The sequence below is a fragment of the Arachis hypogaea genome, chromosome 11 (genome assembly GCF_003086295.3).
Source record: "Arachis hypogaea cultivar Tifrunner chromosome 11, arahy.Tifrunner.gnm2.J5K5, whole genome shotgun sequence".
NCBI lineage: Eukaryota > Viridiplantae > Streptophyta > Magnoliopsida > Fabales > Fabaceae > Arachis > Arachis hypogaea.
Genome location: NC_092046.1, coordinates 126,056,652 through 126,072,012, shown reverse-complemented (window position 1 = coordinate 126,072,012; position 15,361 = coordinate 126,056,652). Strand labels below are relative to the sequence as shown.

Genomic DNA, 15,361 nt, shown 5'->3' with positions numbered 1-15,361 from the left:
ACTCTCTCCCGGGATAATTTTACAATTAATGCAAAATTTCCGGTCGACTCTCCTCAACAAGAAGAAGTCAATTTGAGAGCTTGTCATGCCACTCTTATAGGTTATAAGATGTTCGTCTCTCTTTTAAAACATGTATTTGCGATGAGAAGATCAAAGGTTGAAGAAAAGTCCAAAATAGTTTTACCCTCGACATTGATCACCCTGAAACTATGGCCTCCGTGAATACTCCCATATCCAGTCACTTCTCTCCCAACATGGCCATTTAAATCTCCTCCTAAGAAAATCTTATCTCCCAAAGGTATGCCTTGAACCAAACTCTCTAGATCCTCCCAAAATCTTATCTTGTGTTGTTCGTCCGAACCCACTTGCGGTGCATAGGCGCTAATCACATGGAAAACACCTCCCTCCACCACAAGTTTGATAGAGATGATCTGATCTCCCACCCTCTTGACATCCACTACATCCTTCTTCCACTGCTTATCCACAATTATTCCAACCCCATTCCTATTTTTCACCTTTCCTGTATACCAAAGTTTGAAACCAGAAGTATCCAACTCCCTAGCCTTTGCACCAACCCATTTCGTTTCTTGTAGGCACATAATGTTAATCTTCCTCCTTGTCATGGTGTCCACCACCTCCATGGACTTTCCTGTTAGAGTGCCTATGTTCCATGTCCCAAATCTCAACCTTCTGTCGCTTCGACCTTTACCTTTTACTTTGTGAACTAGCTTATTTATCCTCGTCCGTTCACGAAAACGCGAGAACCATTGCTCATTTAACACTACATCCGGGCACCGATGCAGCGGCTCTTGCTTTGACACCGTACTCGAGCCATACGGCGCGTTGCTTCCGGGCAACGACCTAGCTTTAGCGCAATAATATCTTTGATTCATGTCATGGGGTTCGACTATATTTTTATGTTGGTTGCCGAAGACCTAAAACAACCCTCCTCCTTTATCCGGGCTTGGGACCGGCTATGTACCGCAAGTGTAACATAGGCGGAGTTGATTAATGTAAAAAAAAAAAAAAATTCCAGATAATAAATTGATAATTTTAGTTATATGAAATATCACTGAACAAATTTAAAAATACTAAAACTTAAAGTATGTAATTGAATGTTGATTTTTATATAATATAATTATTAATTTTGACCTATATACTATAAATTATATTTTGTTGACTTTTTGTTATATTATATTTTAATTTATTTTATATTTAATTTAGTCCCTCTCTTATCAAATTTTTAGATCCGCCACTGTGTATATATGGCTATTTTTGTTGTTTAGATCTACATCCCTCTTAGAAACAAGACAAATATGTTGAATTAAGCTTAGCATAAGCACGGTTAAATTTTGCTTTTGGGTTTGATTCAGGGTAAGCAAATAGAAGAGAGTGCTTGAGAATTATGAAGAGGGAGAGGCATATGCTGAACATTGTGTCAGGAAGTAGCTCCTTAACAAAGAATGCAGAAGACTTAACTATTAAATTGTGGATTTAACTTTATTTTCTTCTCTTACTCTTATATTTCCATGGTTAAAAGCTGAAATTGAAATGGTATAGTAGTTAATTCCAAGAATGAGATAAGTTTAGGACCAGGTAAATTTCGTAGCTATGAGTAAAATATTTTTTTATTTGCAAATTCTCTCAATTTACATTAACTAATGGTGGTGTATAGTAATTTTACACTAAAAAATTATTAGAAGCATCTTTCATTATTGTAGGGATGAAGTATTCAAGGCTTGGGATCTAAATTTTGTGAAGGATGAAGCTATTTATCAGTATCACTTGGTTAAATCCTGAAAAATTAAGATGCCGATGGAGGTACAAGAATAAATATCCAGTGATAGGTTTTCTCAGGAGCATTCCCATTTAAAGAACAATCACGAATAGAAGAGACACTGCAATAAGTAACAACGGTGTAAAATGCACTTGTCTCGTTGAATTAGTGAACAAGGTATCGGATTAGGATTATGAACATAATAAAAAGGACACTAGATAGAAACTATTGTCTAAGTTTGTCGAATCTTGAATCTGTATTTGTATTAACCTTCATAAAGTTAACAAAGTAATCAACCAACATTTCTTGAGCTCCTTGTCAATTATTGTTTAGAGAAAGTCTAGGGACCAGTATTTTTGTTAAAATTTGGTCGTATTTAATCATTAAAAGAAAAATGATTAATTCTACACCATTAGATATCATCTCACACCATTAAAAATATTGATGATGGCTAATTGATGGCTAAACATCACAAATTCTGCTGTCCCCTAACACTTCTCTACTGTTTAAGCTTTCAAATATGTACAAGTGTTTGCAGTGACGGATCTAAAAATTTTATAAGAGGGGGACTAAATTAAATATAAAATAAATTAAAATATAATATAACAAAAAGTCAACAAAATATAATTTATAGTATATAGGTCAAATTTAATAATTATATTATATAAAAATCAACATTCAACTACATACTTTAAGTTTTGGTATTTTTAAATTTATTCAGCGATATTTTATATAACTAAAATTATCAATTTATTGTCTGGAATAAATTTTGAAACATTCTCTTTTTCACATATACAATCATATAATAATCTACTAAAAATTAATTTTTTATCTTGTTTTAATAATTTTTGTTGTTTAAAAAATCTATTCAATTATTATTGTTGTCATAAAAAAAATCAAAATAAATTTTTTTATAGTTGTTGATTTTTTACATTCATCCAAACCTATATATTTCAATAATTTTTCAATTATTTATATATTTATAAGTTTTTATTATTTTTTAAACTTATTTTTTATTTACTACTAATATATTATAACACACATTATAATTTATACATATTAAGTTACTAACATATAATTTTTTTTAGTGTATAATATATTAAAATATATTTAATCTATAATTAATATATATATTAATTATATAATAATAATAAACTAATAATATATATATTTTTTTTTTTAGAAAAATAGGAGACTATGGCCACCTTAGCCCCTTTAGATCCGCCTCTACGATATAATACTAAAACTTCACGAATTTACCAGAGTTTCAAGAGAAACTCATAACTAACAATCGTTATATTAAATGGATTTGAATCCATTGAAATGAATTAGAATTAAAAGAGATATAGATAGCATTAGACAGGAGACACTAGTCATACGTTATACAACCCTTCATATTAATGGACAGCATTGCTTGAGGCTTGTGTCGAACGAAGAGTCAACTAAGGCTAGCAATCTATATTTTATTTGTGGATATTCAATCTGAACTAACTCATTTGGACCGGGTTGTTTGTCGTATCTGTTCGCCTGCAAGTAGGGTAGAATACGGATTTAGGGTATATTCTATCATATTCTATTCGCACGTCTAATATATTATATAATATATAAAGTCATCATGTATATAGTGAAGAAAGTGAGTGTTGAATCTACAATCTTTATCTTATAAAAAATTGAAATAATTACTAAATTAGTAGATAATCATATTATTTGTAATTTTATGTTAGATTTCTTTAAAATTTTATTATTTTTAATTTTAATTTGAGTTTAGTTATTTATTTTCTATTTTATTAATATGTATGAAATTTGAAATGGTTGAATTTTATTTTTGTTTAAAATTTTTTTTATTTTTCTATGGATAGGATCGAATAGGATAGTGTTTAAAACTTCAAAATACGAGTAAGGTTAGGATTGATAAATTCTCAATCCATAAGTAGAGTAGGATAGAATTTTTAAAAACAAATTTAACCCACAGATAAAATTAAAATAAAATCCAAACCCTATTCTATCTAATCCTACCCATTACCAGTCCTAGAGTCAACGTGACCAGTCTTTTTTCACAGGCTCACAGCAGATTACGAAGGAAAACTTCCTATATAAATTTAAATATTTTACATACAATAACGGCAACGATCTATATACCTCGTGTGTATTCATACATAACTACTACATAAAGTCATGAATCATAAGAATAATTAAATCTATTACAGTAGTATAACAAAATTTGTCAAATAGGTATAATCAACTCTTTTTATAACAATATAATCAATTATTTTTATGAAGATCAAATATATATTCTCATACAATGATTTATTAGTGGTTGATTTTTGTTATCGAGATAATATAGTTGACATAAAATTTTTTAAAGCAATAAATATATTAGGATAATTGTTCTGATGTTTTCAAAAACTAGATCATAAAATAATTGCATTTTTAACCGATCCAAACCATATTTTAAGATTCTTGTGAAAGCATTTTTCAAATTTTATATTTTTACAGACTCTCCTTAAACACTTTTTATTAATTAAATAAATCTTAATTTTTTATTTTTTTAATATTTTATATTTCTGTATAAACTCAAAACAACAAAGGGCCCAAGGGTTTATTAAAGTACCCTATTAGTTTTACTTTCTTAGATAAAGCCCCAACTTGCGTGGTGAAACATGTAACTGAAGATGTAAAGGGGCTTATTAGTACCCCATACTAATTTTACGTTTGTTCTCTCCTTTTATGCTTCGGCCCTATTAGTATACCAAAAAAAAAAAGCAGGTCTAAGGAATTAGGTTGGTCTACTTGCTCCAACCCAATTAGTCAAAAAGATTTTAGTCCAATCAGTTTAAGTTGGTTTAATGATTAATTTACTAGTTTGCTTAAACAAATTGTATGCTTAAACTGAATTTTGATCTAGTTGTTAATATACCCACCGCACACAAAGGCTAAAGCGTTGACCAACTTTGTTTGTCGACAGATAGCCTTCAGTATTAAAAGTAGACCTTTCTTACATGACCTAGTCTGTTTGCCTTTGTTTGGCTTAAACATTATCTTAGGACTTGATTAGTTATCTAAGAATCATATTCTTCTTGACTGTTTTAATAAAACTGTTATCTCTCCTTCTAATAATATATGTATTGGATCAGTAATTTTTTATGCTTTATACCTAGATTATGTGAGAGTTACCTATAACGGGAATGAGTGTGAAGGTTACGTTTTCTTAGCGGCTAGCTCAAGTGTTGACGAATTAAACCTGGAGCAGATCTGAGTGGTGCGAGTTTTCTCCGACATATTTCCAAAAGACATACCAGAGTTTCCTCCTCGAAGAGAGATTGAGTTCGGCATCGACTTGGTACCTAGAGCTAGACCAATTTCGATAGCACCCTACCGTATGTCTCCATTGGAACTGGCAGAACTGAAGAAGTAGTTGGAAAAACTATTGGAGAAAGGCTTTGTTCGTCCAAGTGTGTCACCTTGAGGAGCCTCAGTGTTACTAGTAAAGAAGGATGGAGGAATGAGACTGTGCATAGACTACCGACAGCTGAACAAGGTTACAGTTAAGAACAAGTACCTACTTCTTCGGATAGACGATCTAATGGATCAGTTGAAAGGTGCGATAGTATTTTCAAAACCCATTGGCCAACGGCAAACCTTTAATCGGAGTTCAAATTCGTGATAGATTAATCCTTAACCCGTCGAATTGGGGGATACTGCGGGCAACCAAAAAAAGGTCTTAGTCCACCAAGTCGGTCGAGTCATCACGTCTAAGCAGACCCAACCTAGGTCTCGTAACCCACAATCTTATCCGACTTGGGGAGCAAGCTCAGATCCTTTCTCCACTATTTCAATTATGGGACATGCAGAGGCCTTGCTTCCCACGTTGTAGTAACTGACCATGTAACAAGGAGAATAATTGCTCAATACCAGTGGAGTTATCTCCAAATATGACTAAGTCATACTATATACTCCCTCTATAAATACAATTATAACTCAAGTAATATCAACCTAATTCTACACACACCTTACATTTATGCATTTTTAACTTAGGCGTCGAGTTTTCAAACTTGAATTAGTAACCGTTTCTGCACTTAATATCTCTTGACACTTTGTTATTGTTATTGATAACTATTTTTATACTTTCTACTTCGACGCTCTATTATTATCACTGACGGTTACATCTTTGACATAACATACTCCATAATTCAGGCTTAATTCAAATTTGATTAAAATTATTTTTTATTGTGATAAGAATATCTGATGTAGATGTCCATTTTTCATGATACCAAGGGTGATTGTATTTAATTAAAATTTCTGTGTGCTTATAAAAATAGCAGCTAATATAAAGCATACGACACACAATAATAAAATATAAAAATATTTCTCTATCTCTTCCTCTCGTTTTCGTGAGTTTTTGAATTACAATAAATTAGTAAATATATTAATCAACTCTATTATATTGAGATAATAATTATAGTGAATATTATTATCTAATTATACTTCTTTATTTTAGATTTATTATTATTATATTTTTTTATTTATTTATCTTATAATACTTTTTTATTAGTGTCAATTAGAAGACTTCACCTAAAATTGACTGCTCTTGAATTGAATTTCCACCGTGTCGAACAAATACAAAATAGAGAAAGTATAGGAACCAATGGCCTAAGCGTACAATGTGTACAATGAAAGTTTAGAAAGTATTAGAGATATAACCATTAGTGTTACATTGTCCTATCAGGTTACACTTTTGAGATGAATAGTATTATGACATGGTATTAGAGTTCTAGATCCGAAAGATTAAGAGTTCGATCCTTGGTGAACCTCAAAATCAACTTAAGTTTTTGGAATAAATGATTTTATAACATGAGATGTTTATCAAAAAATTCATGACATAATTTATACTTATATACTAAATCACAAGAAAGCAATAATCATTTGCATTTCTTAAATTTACGAAGGTGGTCTTGTGATATGTGACATTATAAACATTTCAACAATCAAAACATCAAGAAATCAATGCTACTTTAGAGGGAGACAAGATATCAGGGGGAAATGAAGAACTGAATTCATCAAAAAGACTAAACTATTCCCCAATTTTGGTTTAATATATTCTGCCCACTGTGCTTTTCCCACAATGTTATGGGTCCATTTATCCATCTATAAGAAGCAAAGATTTAAAGAGGCAGCTCTATATCCCTAAATCTACAATTTAAGCATCATGTTTTGTATGCTAAATTTAACCAACCACATGCCACAAAGTGCAGAATCTAGAATCTATTGAGTGTTTCCTCAGTTGTCTCCTGTACCAGTAACGAATTAACGATGGCTTATAGAAACAACAATTCTACTTGGCTTATCCTTTGTAGAAGATTCTATAGCAACAAGCAATACCATCAGTGCTTAAATATAGTAACCTTAATCCAAATTACAAACCTATCTTGCGGAACTTAATAACATTCATCATACAAGTAAACTTTTTAACTTTTTACAACCCGGAATCTCCCTTCCATGGGAAATGCAAATGGCAGCATCAAGATCAATGCTATATCACAAACATTCCAAAATGTCGTCTGGAGCTATGTAGTTCAAAGCAGAGTCATCTCCCGGTCGACATAAAGGTGCAGCATTAGCCATCTATCGTTTTACATTTAGACAAGGGGAGATGAGTAAACGACCTCATGCGATTCTCAGATCTGAGATCACAAAACTAGTGGTGCATCCCTCCTGTGCCCACAGAATCAAGTTCCTTTAGTGGCACCAGGATTCCGACCAAACTGGATTATCATTGGCTTGCCTTTAAATACATATCCATTCACTAGATTCTGAAACCAAAGGTATGTGATATAAACCATTTAATAAGATCGCCCCATCTCATGGTTTAGCAAATTCTGGAAGAACTATATGACAAATGAATAAAAAATATCGTAATGGAAATCAGAAAACGAAATCATCTTGCACATATCAGAAATTAAAACACAGGAAAGCGAGTCTGCTGTGAGAAATATACCAGTCCCTGATGAGCCAGCTCAATTGATGGGAATGTTAAAAATGCTTGACCTCTCATCCTTCCTTCCTGAAACTCAGAACTAGTCATTAATTTTAGTCATGCTTATGCTACCAGCGAATATTTGTTTTGGAAGTCTCCTCGTATGGCATCAACACCAAATTGAAATTCATATACGGTTTTAAAAGCCAATCAAGGTCTTACCTGCATCAGTTTTACATGAAGGCAAGACTTGGCAGTCTCAATACTTCCAAACAAGCACCCTGCCATAGCAAAAGACATATGCAGAACTCAATTGACATCTGAATGATAATTATGTTATAATGAACTCATTATGTCACATATTTGGTAAAGTTATTATTCATTTTAGGCTACTAAGGTGCTCATTAAGGTAATTATTATTTTTTTTAGAAGTGTATGTACTAGTCTAAGCACAAATCATGTACCGATAAAACCAAACCTGAAACAGCTAAAAGTGTAGCAGCTTACCGAATATTAAAAAAAAATCTTCACCAACCACATCTTTTGCCAAATTCTTAATATACAACACAGGAGCCGGATTTCCAGTGGTATAGTTCTGCACCATCCATCAATTCAAAAACACAAATCCATTACACAAGCAATTTTGCACTACAATGTTTTCATAACATCCAAGTACATGACCACTAGAAAATCATGCACATATCAAAAGAAATTTTTGTTGAGAAAAAAGCAATAAAGAAATGTCAGACCATATAACAGATTAGATGCATTGAACAATTAGCGGTTGTCAAGTTCCTTTAGATTAACCAAAAACTGATGAAACAAGTGGGCGAACAAAGAATTTTGTCACTTGAAACAAATTTGAGATTGTAATCAGGAAAACTTATAAAGGTAGCTTCAATAAGATCAAGACGGGGATATTTTAAGCTACTCACAATTCTTTATTTAAACACTTGATCTCTCAAAGTAGTTACCAATTTCCATAATAGAGGCAAGCAGTTTGCAAATGCTAATGGAAAACTGGAAAACATGATCAATTAATATGATAATCTGATAAGATATGCAAGTCTGTCTACAAATAGCCTTCTACTAGAAACAATTTATCACAAAAAAATTGCTAGACATTACTCAATGGAGGCCGATATAATGACAATAGATACAAGATACAGCAATATGATACGCATGAAATTCCTTGAGAAAATTAATGTAACATAAAAACAATAGATTTTTAAGTGAAATATATTTTGTTTATTTGATAAAACTTGCCAGAACAGTGTAGGTACCACTACATTCATTTAACTTATGTTGAATCATTATATTTATGGCATTGATGAGAATCGGTTTCAACCCAGCAGGCAGATACTATATTTGGAATGTAGCACTTCGACACCTAGAAGGATGAGACATGGCAATAAAATGTGTAGATATTTAGCTACATTCAAAGTCCATACCTTAAACATTGGAAGAGATAATATTTCTTCAGGAGGCAATTTTCCACTCTCTAATTCTTCTGGAGTCAAGAATTTATGTAGATCTGGACTATCTTTTTCTGGCTCCTGTAAATCTTGGCTTCTGTCATCATTTTTACGCTCATCCTTAATTTCTTTGGGAGCAATATTGATCTGCAAAATCATCAAGAAAAGCAACAACTGTAAGCTACAATAATATGCTACAAGAACCAATCAGATGGAAAGTAAACAAATACCTGCAAAACAGGGTTCTTCTTCTTGATTAATGGGATTTCTTTTGGGACTAAGGTGGCTGGTTTTACTCCAACATCCTCATGAGCTACATCTTTATCAATGGCAGGGCCAATAATTGTCTCATGCCTGGCACGCTTATTAGGCTTTTCTGTTGTTGGCTCTACCTCCTAAAATTCTTTTTTGTTACTTTCCTATGGTAACTTAAGAATAATGAATGAAAACACACACACACTCACACTCTTGTTGGTATTAAAAAAGATGTGCATGAAATAAATGCTTTACACGAATTTGAAGCATTTAAGCATTTTCCATTGCATATATACATCGCAGTGGATTAGATGCTAAGGAAGCAATGGTGATGATACCTCTTCTGAAGATTCCATCTCTGATTCACCACTTGACAGATCTGCAGACTGAGGCTTCAAAGGTACCGGAGGAGGGGGAGGTGGTGGTGTTGGCACGACTGGAGGTAATGGCGGTGTTGGCAATGCCATACGAAATGGAGCTGGAATGTTCATTTTGTTCATTAAGTGTAGAACCTATATTAGATAGGTAGAAAAATTGTGATCACTATTTGCTACTCAGCAGAAAAATAAAATAAAATGAAAAAAAGAATTCCACGGGTGCTGGAGAAAGAAACCAATGAATTTTTGCATCCTCAGTTAATACTGGAACAACCTGAGTGTAAAATCGGGGAACAGCAATCAGAGCATTAACAATGTTGGTCAATATATTTCCATCCGGCGGAGGGTAAGCATACCTGTTAAACCAATTTGATTAGAGTATACCAAAACCAAACCAAATTTTATACACCACACTGCAAAGATGGTTCGAAAACCATGCATCATACTTTCTACGACTAAAAAGTAGGATACATGACAACATACTATAAGTACACATAACTATCATTCATAGTTATTCATGTATTCAGCAGCAAAGCACTAAAATAGTAAAATATAGATTAAAATAACAGTTGTCAAAGTTAGTTATCAGTGGTTATCATTTGAAGTTTCCATTGTAAATTGAACATTAGGGCAATAAATGGCTACAATGTATCACCAGATAATAATATATATCTTTTTTCATCATGTGAAATAGAAGAACAAATATATAAATTGTAAGATACTGCTGGTTGCAGTGGCATTCTGCTTCGCCTAATATGTTATTCTTGAATTGCATGCAATAAGTAAACACCAAACACAACATGATGTTAAGGGAGACTTGAAAAAGATGAAAAGCAAAAGGGAGAGTGATTACATGAACATACAAAATATAGACTTGATTGAAGAAATTCTCATTGAAAAATTTCATGATTCTATACTCTCACAGCCTCAACAACATATAAGTAGAATCAGACTTTTAATCTACTATGATTTTTTTAGTGTCTTTTCATTAATCTGTTTTTTATTTAATCTTCTTGACCTATCTGCCATATTTAAGTGCCAAGGGGAATCCTAAAGCAATAAAAAGCAACAAATACAAAAGACTGCAATGTCAGAAGCGTACTCAAGGTGAGGTGGAAATGGATAGTCAACACCAAGTCTTTCAGCAATTGGCTCGGCAACAGGGAAACATCCTGATTTTGTATCTCCATCAATAGCTTTGGTTACAGTTGTATCTTTAACCACAGACGCTTTAGACTCCTTTCCCAGCTGAGCTACACTGCCTTTTTCGCCACTTTCCATTGGATTATTAGCTCTCTCTGCTGACAAGACTTTACCAAGAAGCCTCAACCTAACCAACCCCATGAAAGTGAAGTCACAATCATACAAAGGATACAGTTTCTAATAAACTTTACAACGTTATATTTATATTAACCAATTTCAGGGCAAGTATTTTACTCATAAAGTTGAAACTCAGGAATCAATTGAAAAAGGATATCAGGATAAATGAATATGAAGTAGAAATATAGAATTAAGAAACAACAACAAAGCCTTGTCCCACTAGGTAGGTGGGGTCGGCTACATGGGACCACAATGCCTTTGCATCCTATCATTTATAGTGTTTGAAATAAGCTCATTTGGGCTTAAATTTCTCCTGATCACCTCATTTAGAGTATTCTTAGGTGTCTCTCTGCCCAGAACCATTAATCTATCCTCCTAACTGAAGGTTCTGCTAGTCTTCTCTCCACATGTTTATACCACCTAAGACAATATTCCACCATCTTTTCAATAATAGGTGACACCCTGACTTTCTCTCGTGTTTTCGTTCCTTATTCTGTCCATTCGAGTATGACTATTTTCTATCAAAGCACTCTCATCTTTGGCACACTAAGCTTATTTTCGTAGCTGGTTTATGATTTACATCAACCTCTATTTTTATATTGTTTTGAATAATACAAATAAGAAATATAGAATTAAGAAAATGCAAAACAAAATTAATATACACTAAGGCCATCTCTTCTAATATGCAATTGATTCATTTAAAAAATTGAACCAAAAGAAAGGTAACAAATGGTTCAAAGAAATTAAAATACCCATGTAGTTGACGTTGTGCTTGAGATGCCAACATTTCATTTTTGAAATCTACAAAAGCACAATTCCTCAACCTGAATTATACAAAACAATTATGATTAACATTCATGAACAAAAATAAATTGGAACAAATATTATCAATTGATTAAATAACAGTGAGATTTTTTTGTGAGGCACCACAAACAGCAACACAAGCCTTTTTCCACAAGGTGGATTAGCTATAGATCTAATGATGTTACTGTAAAAAAGTTTCACAAAGACATGAAACACCACCATCAATAAAATGGCATGGTTCAAGTAATTAAGTATCAGTGAACTATAAGCCGCTGTCCAATGGAATTAATAAAAGCTGCTAAAAAGCTGAGGCTAATATACAACATAGTAGCATAAAAAACAAATTGTTCTAGGAAGATCTCTCACAGCCACAATCTAAATTCGAAAATCGGGAGATTTGTCAGTCTCCCAAAAGTTCTTCCTTTAATAAAAATGAAAAATTATATTAAGTTCACGTTGTAGCCTACGCCTACAGTTTATTTATTTTCTAGTTTAAAACCTTTGAATTTAGTTACTTTGTTTTTGTTCATTATGCCAAAAGGCATTTCTACTCATCACCTTATTTCATAGGCCATGAATAACCAAATGCATCATCCAAAGTAATTCACTAATTCTTTCCTTAAAAATATAAACACAACAAATGGCCCACTGAATGGCTAATAACTGACATGACTATAAAACACCATGGAACTTAGAAAAGCACCAACTCCACTAATTCGTTCCTTTCCTTCTTGTTCACCCTACCATTTCATGAAGGATAAAATAACATTTATGTTTTCTCATTCAATTAAGATCTCCAATGGACATGGAAATAACCCAAAACCAAAACCATCCTAATTTACAACACGTATGCTCGAAAACCATGAAACAACAATCAAAGAAATGTAAAGCATTTCATCAAACACCTAACATGCAACACCATATCCCCATAACCTATCACTATTTTCTTCCATGTCTTACAAAGAATAGACTGGTGGCAAAACAAAGGGTCAAAACTCGCTAATGCAAATCAATGGAACCTAATGATGGCACAAATCCTTGCATTACAAACTTATTGCCAAAGAGTGATATTAGTGAATTCTAAAATGGAGAAGCTTTAAATAAATATATAAAAGCAGTGGCAGTTAAATTACCTTCCAGTAGAGCACGGACGAAGAGAGGAAGCACCATAATGAGATAAGAGCCGAGAAAGGGTGTCATGAGGTATAGCTTCGGGAAGGTGCTTAATCAAAAGGGTCACTGGTGAATCCATAGCTGGAGGCTTTGAATCTGCAGAGTGATACATGTGGCTACCCAAGAAATGTTTAAGAGGGGATTACCAGCTTCAAATGGAGAATGGAGGCGGCGCAGGAGTTGAACGGACTCAGCGGAGTAGTGATCGAGAGAGAACGGAGCAGCGCACCAGCTCTGGCTTAGAGAGCAGAGAAGGGGAGAAGAGAAACGTAGCAGCATTGCATTAATGATCCTTCAATTTTTTTTTTATTTTTCAATTATTTGATATAGCCATAGTTATCAAAACCGAACCGACAATCAACCCGGTCATATGACCGGGTCACCGGGTTACTGGTTCAACCGGTGTATCACTGATTCACCCGGTTGACCCGGTCATAATTTAAAAAATATAAAATTATATAAATAAAATTAAAATTATGTATTAAAATTTAAAATGTAAGTCTTTACAAAGAAAGAGAGAATGAGGAGTTTGAAGAGAGAAGAGAGAGCTTCAAGAAACTAGTGAATTGAATTAACTTCATCCTATTCTTCCATTAATGAATCAATTCTACACACTTCTTAGAGGGAAGCAAGAGCTTTATTTATAACAACAGAGTTGGAAAAGAGAGAAAGATCACAAATCAGAATAACAAACCCTAACTAACTATACCAAACTGATTTTGTTACTGACCAACTCTTTTATCTCTTATCCCTTAAGATACAGCAACAAAAGATTTAGCATTTTCTAGGCAACACAACAACAAGGTTCAATAACAAATTCAACTCAACTCAATTATCTAGCAACAAATTCTACTTCCAGCAGCAACCACATTTATGATATGTTCAGCATCAAATTCAACTTACAGCATCAATTATCCTATTAAAAGGCTCAAATTCTTCAAGAACACAGAGGATCCTTATACTAGTTATTCAGCATACTAATGACTCTAAGCAAGCTTTATATTCAAATACCCATAGCTTAATACAAAGAATCACAATTCTTGACAAGTAATAAATATATAGTCCTATTGCAGACTTGACACACTAACAAAAACTCACGGTTTACCGTGAACAAGGAGCCATCCCACTAGCATTCCCAAGGTGATGCCCGGTAACAATCACCGGAATCCCATGGTTTCCTGCTGCTGTATGCCTGTGTTACATGCATCAGAATCAAAATCTAAAGAAAAGAGAAGTGAAATTTGCAACTGTGGCCCGTGGTAAACAACAATTAATAAGTGGATGGATAAGTAGCTAATCATGGTAAACAACAATGAAACATAACACTCATTTGTAAAATCCAAAAAACTCACGTGCCATGGCCATCTCCATCGAATGAAGAAGCATAGTCCTGTGTTGAATTAAATATTCCTCTGGTTACAGCAAATTAAAATTAGCTAAATCATAATTTCAGCAACAAACTCAACTTTCAACAACAAATTCAAGATGTACTAATAATTTACAGCAATGAAATTGAAAGAGGAAGAACAGGGCCGAAGCTGGAACTCACCTAGGCAGAGAGACGAAGCAAGCGTTGATGAAATACCTGGGCCGAAGCTGAAACCCTAAACCCAGACTCACGGCGGAGGAAGCGTTAATGGCCGAAGCAGGAAGACGAGCTTAGCGCGACAGGGCTTGCGACGAGCTTGAGGCGGCGACGCGAGCTTGAGGCAGCAACGCGAACTTGAGGTGGCGACGCGAGCTTGAGGCAGCGACGAGCTTGAGGAGCCGGCAACGAGCTTGAGGTTAGGTGAGAGAAGAGAGAGGTGAGATGGGATGTGTTCTAGGTTAGGGCACCACGCAGGGGAGGGGGGTAAGTGAGGAAGAGAACGGCACCGTTTCCCTCAAAAAAAAGAAAAAAAGAACCGGACCGGGTTATATGACCCGGACCGGGTCACCGGTTTTCATAAAACCCAACGGGCGAACCGGTTTTTACCGGGTTCATTGCTTAAACGGTTCAGCAAGTAACTTGACCCGACCAGATGATTGGGTGACCGGATTTCCGGTCGAACCGACCGGATCGAGCCGAATTTGATAACTATGGATATAGCGTGATTTTTTATGGATTTTTTAATTTAAATTAAATAAAATATAATATTTATTAAAATATGTAATATGTGATAATTTATTATTTTAAATATGTAAGGCGACCCATGTGTCTCTACCT

General features: G+C 33.8%; 1 protein-coding gene across 13 annotated transcripts; it reads right to left on the bottom strand.

Annotated features, from left to right (window-relative positions):
* Window positions 1-6,807: 6,807 nt before the first annotated feature.
* Window positions 6,808-15,025, bottom strand: LOC112722540 (U11/U12 small nuclear ribonucleoprotein 65 kDa protein). 13 transcript variants are annotated; one of them, XR_003162737.3, is made up of 14 exons: window positions 14,705-15,005; window positions 14,508-14,567; window positions 14,261-14,347; window positions 13,116-13,389; window positions 11,931-12,002; window positions 10,961-11,188; window positions 10,133-10,214; window positions 9,820-9,993; window positions 9,457-9,621; window positions 9,203-9,373; window positions 8,259-8,346; window positions 7,974-8,032; window positions 7,773-7,851; window positions 6,808-7,587 (listed from the first exon to the last, which is right to left on the bottom strand). XR_003162737.3 is itself a non-coding variant. In XM_025773601.3 (14 exons), the coding sequence occupies exons 4-14, from the start codon at window positions 13,265-13,267 to the stop codon at window positions 7,504-7,506; spliced, it is 1,341 nt and encodes a 446-aa protein (XP_025629386.1). In that variant the 5' UTR covers window positions 13,268-13,389; window positions 14,261-14,347; window positions 14,508-14,545; window positions 14,705-15,025; the 3' UTR covers window positions 6,808-7,503. The 13 variants fall into 13 exon arrangements, 11 of the variants coding, with proteins under 11 accessions (XP_025629386.1, XP_025629382.1, XP_025629383.1 ...); XR_011867720.1 differs by having other exon boundaries at window positions 14,512-14,567; window positions 14,705-14,989; XM_025773601.3 differs by having other exon boundaries at window positions 7,773-7,838; window positions 14,508-14,545; window positions 14,705-15,025.
* Window positions 15,026-15,361: the final 336 nt, after the last annotated feature.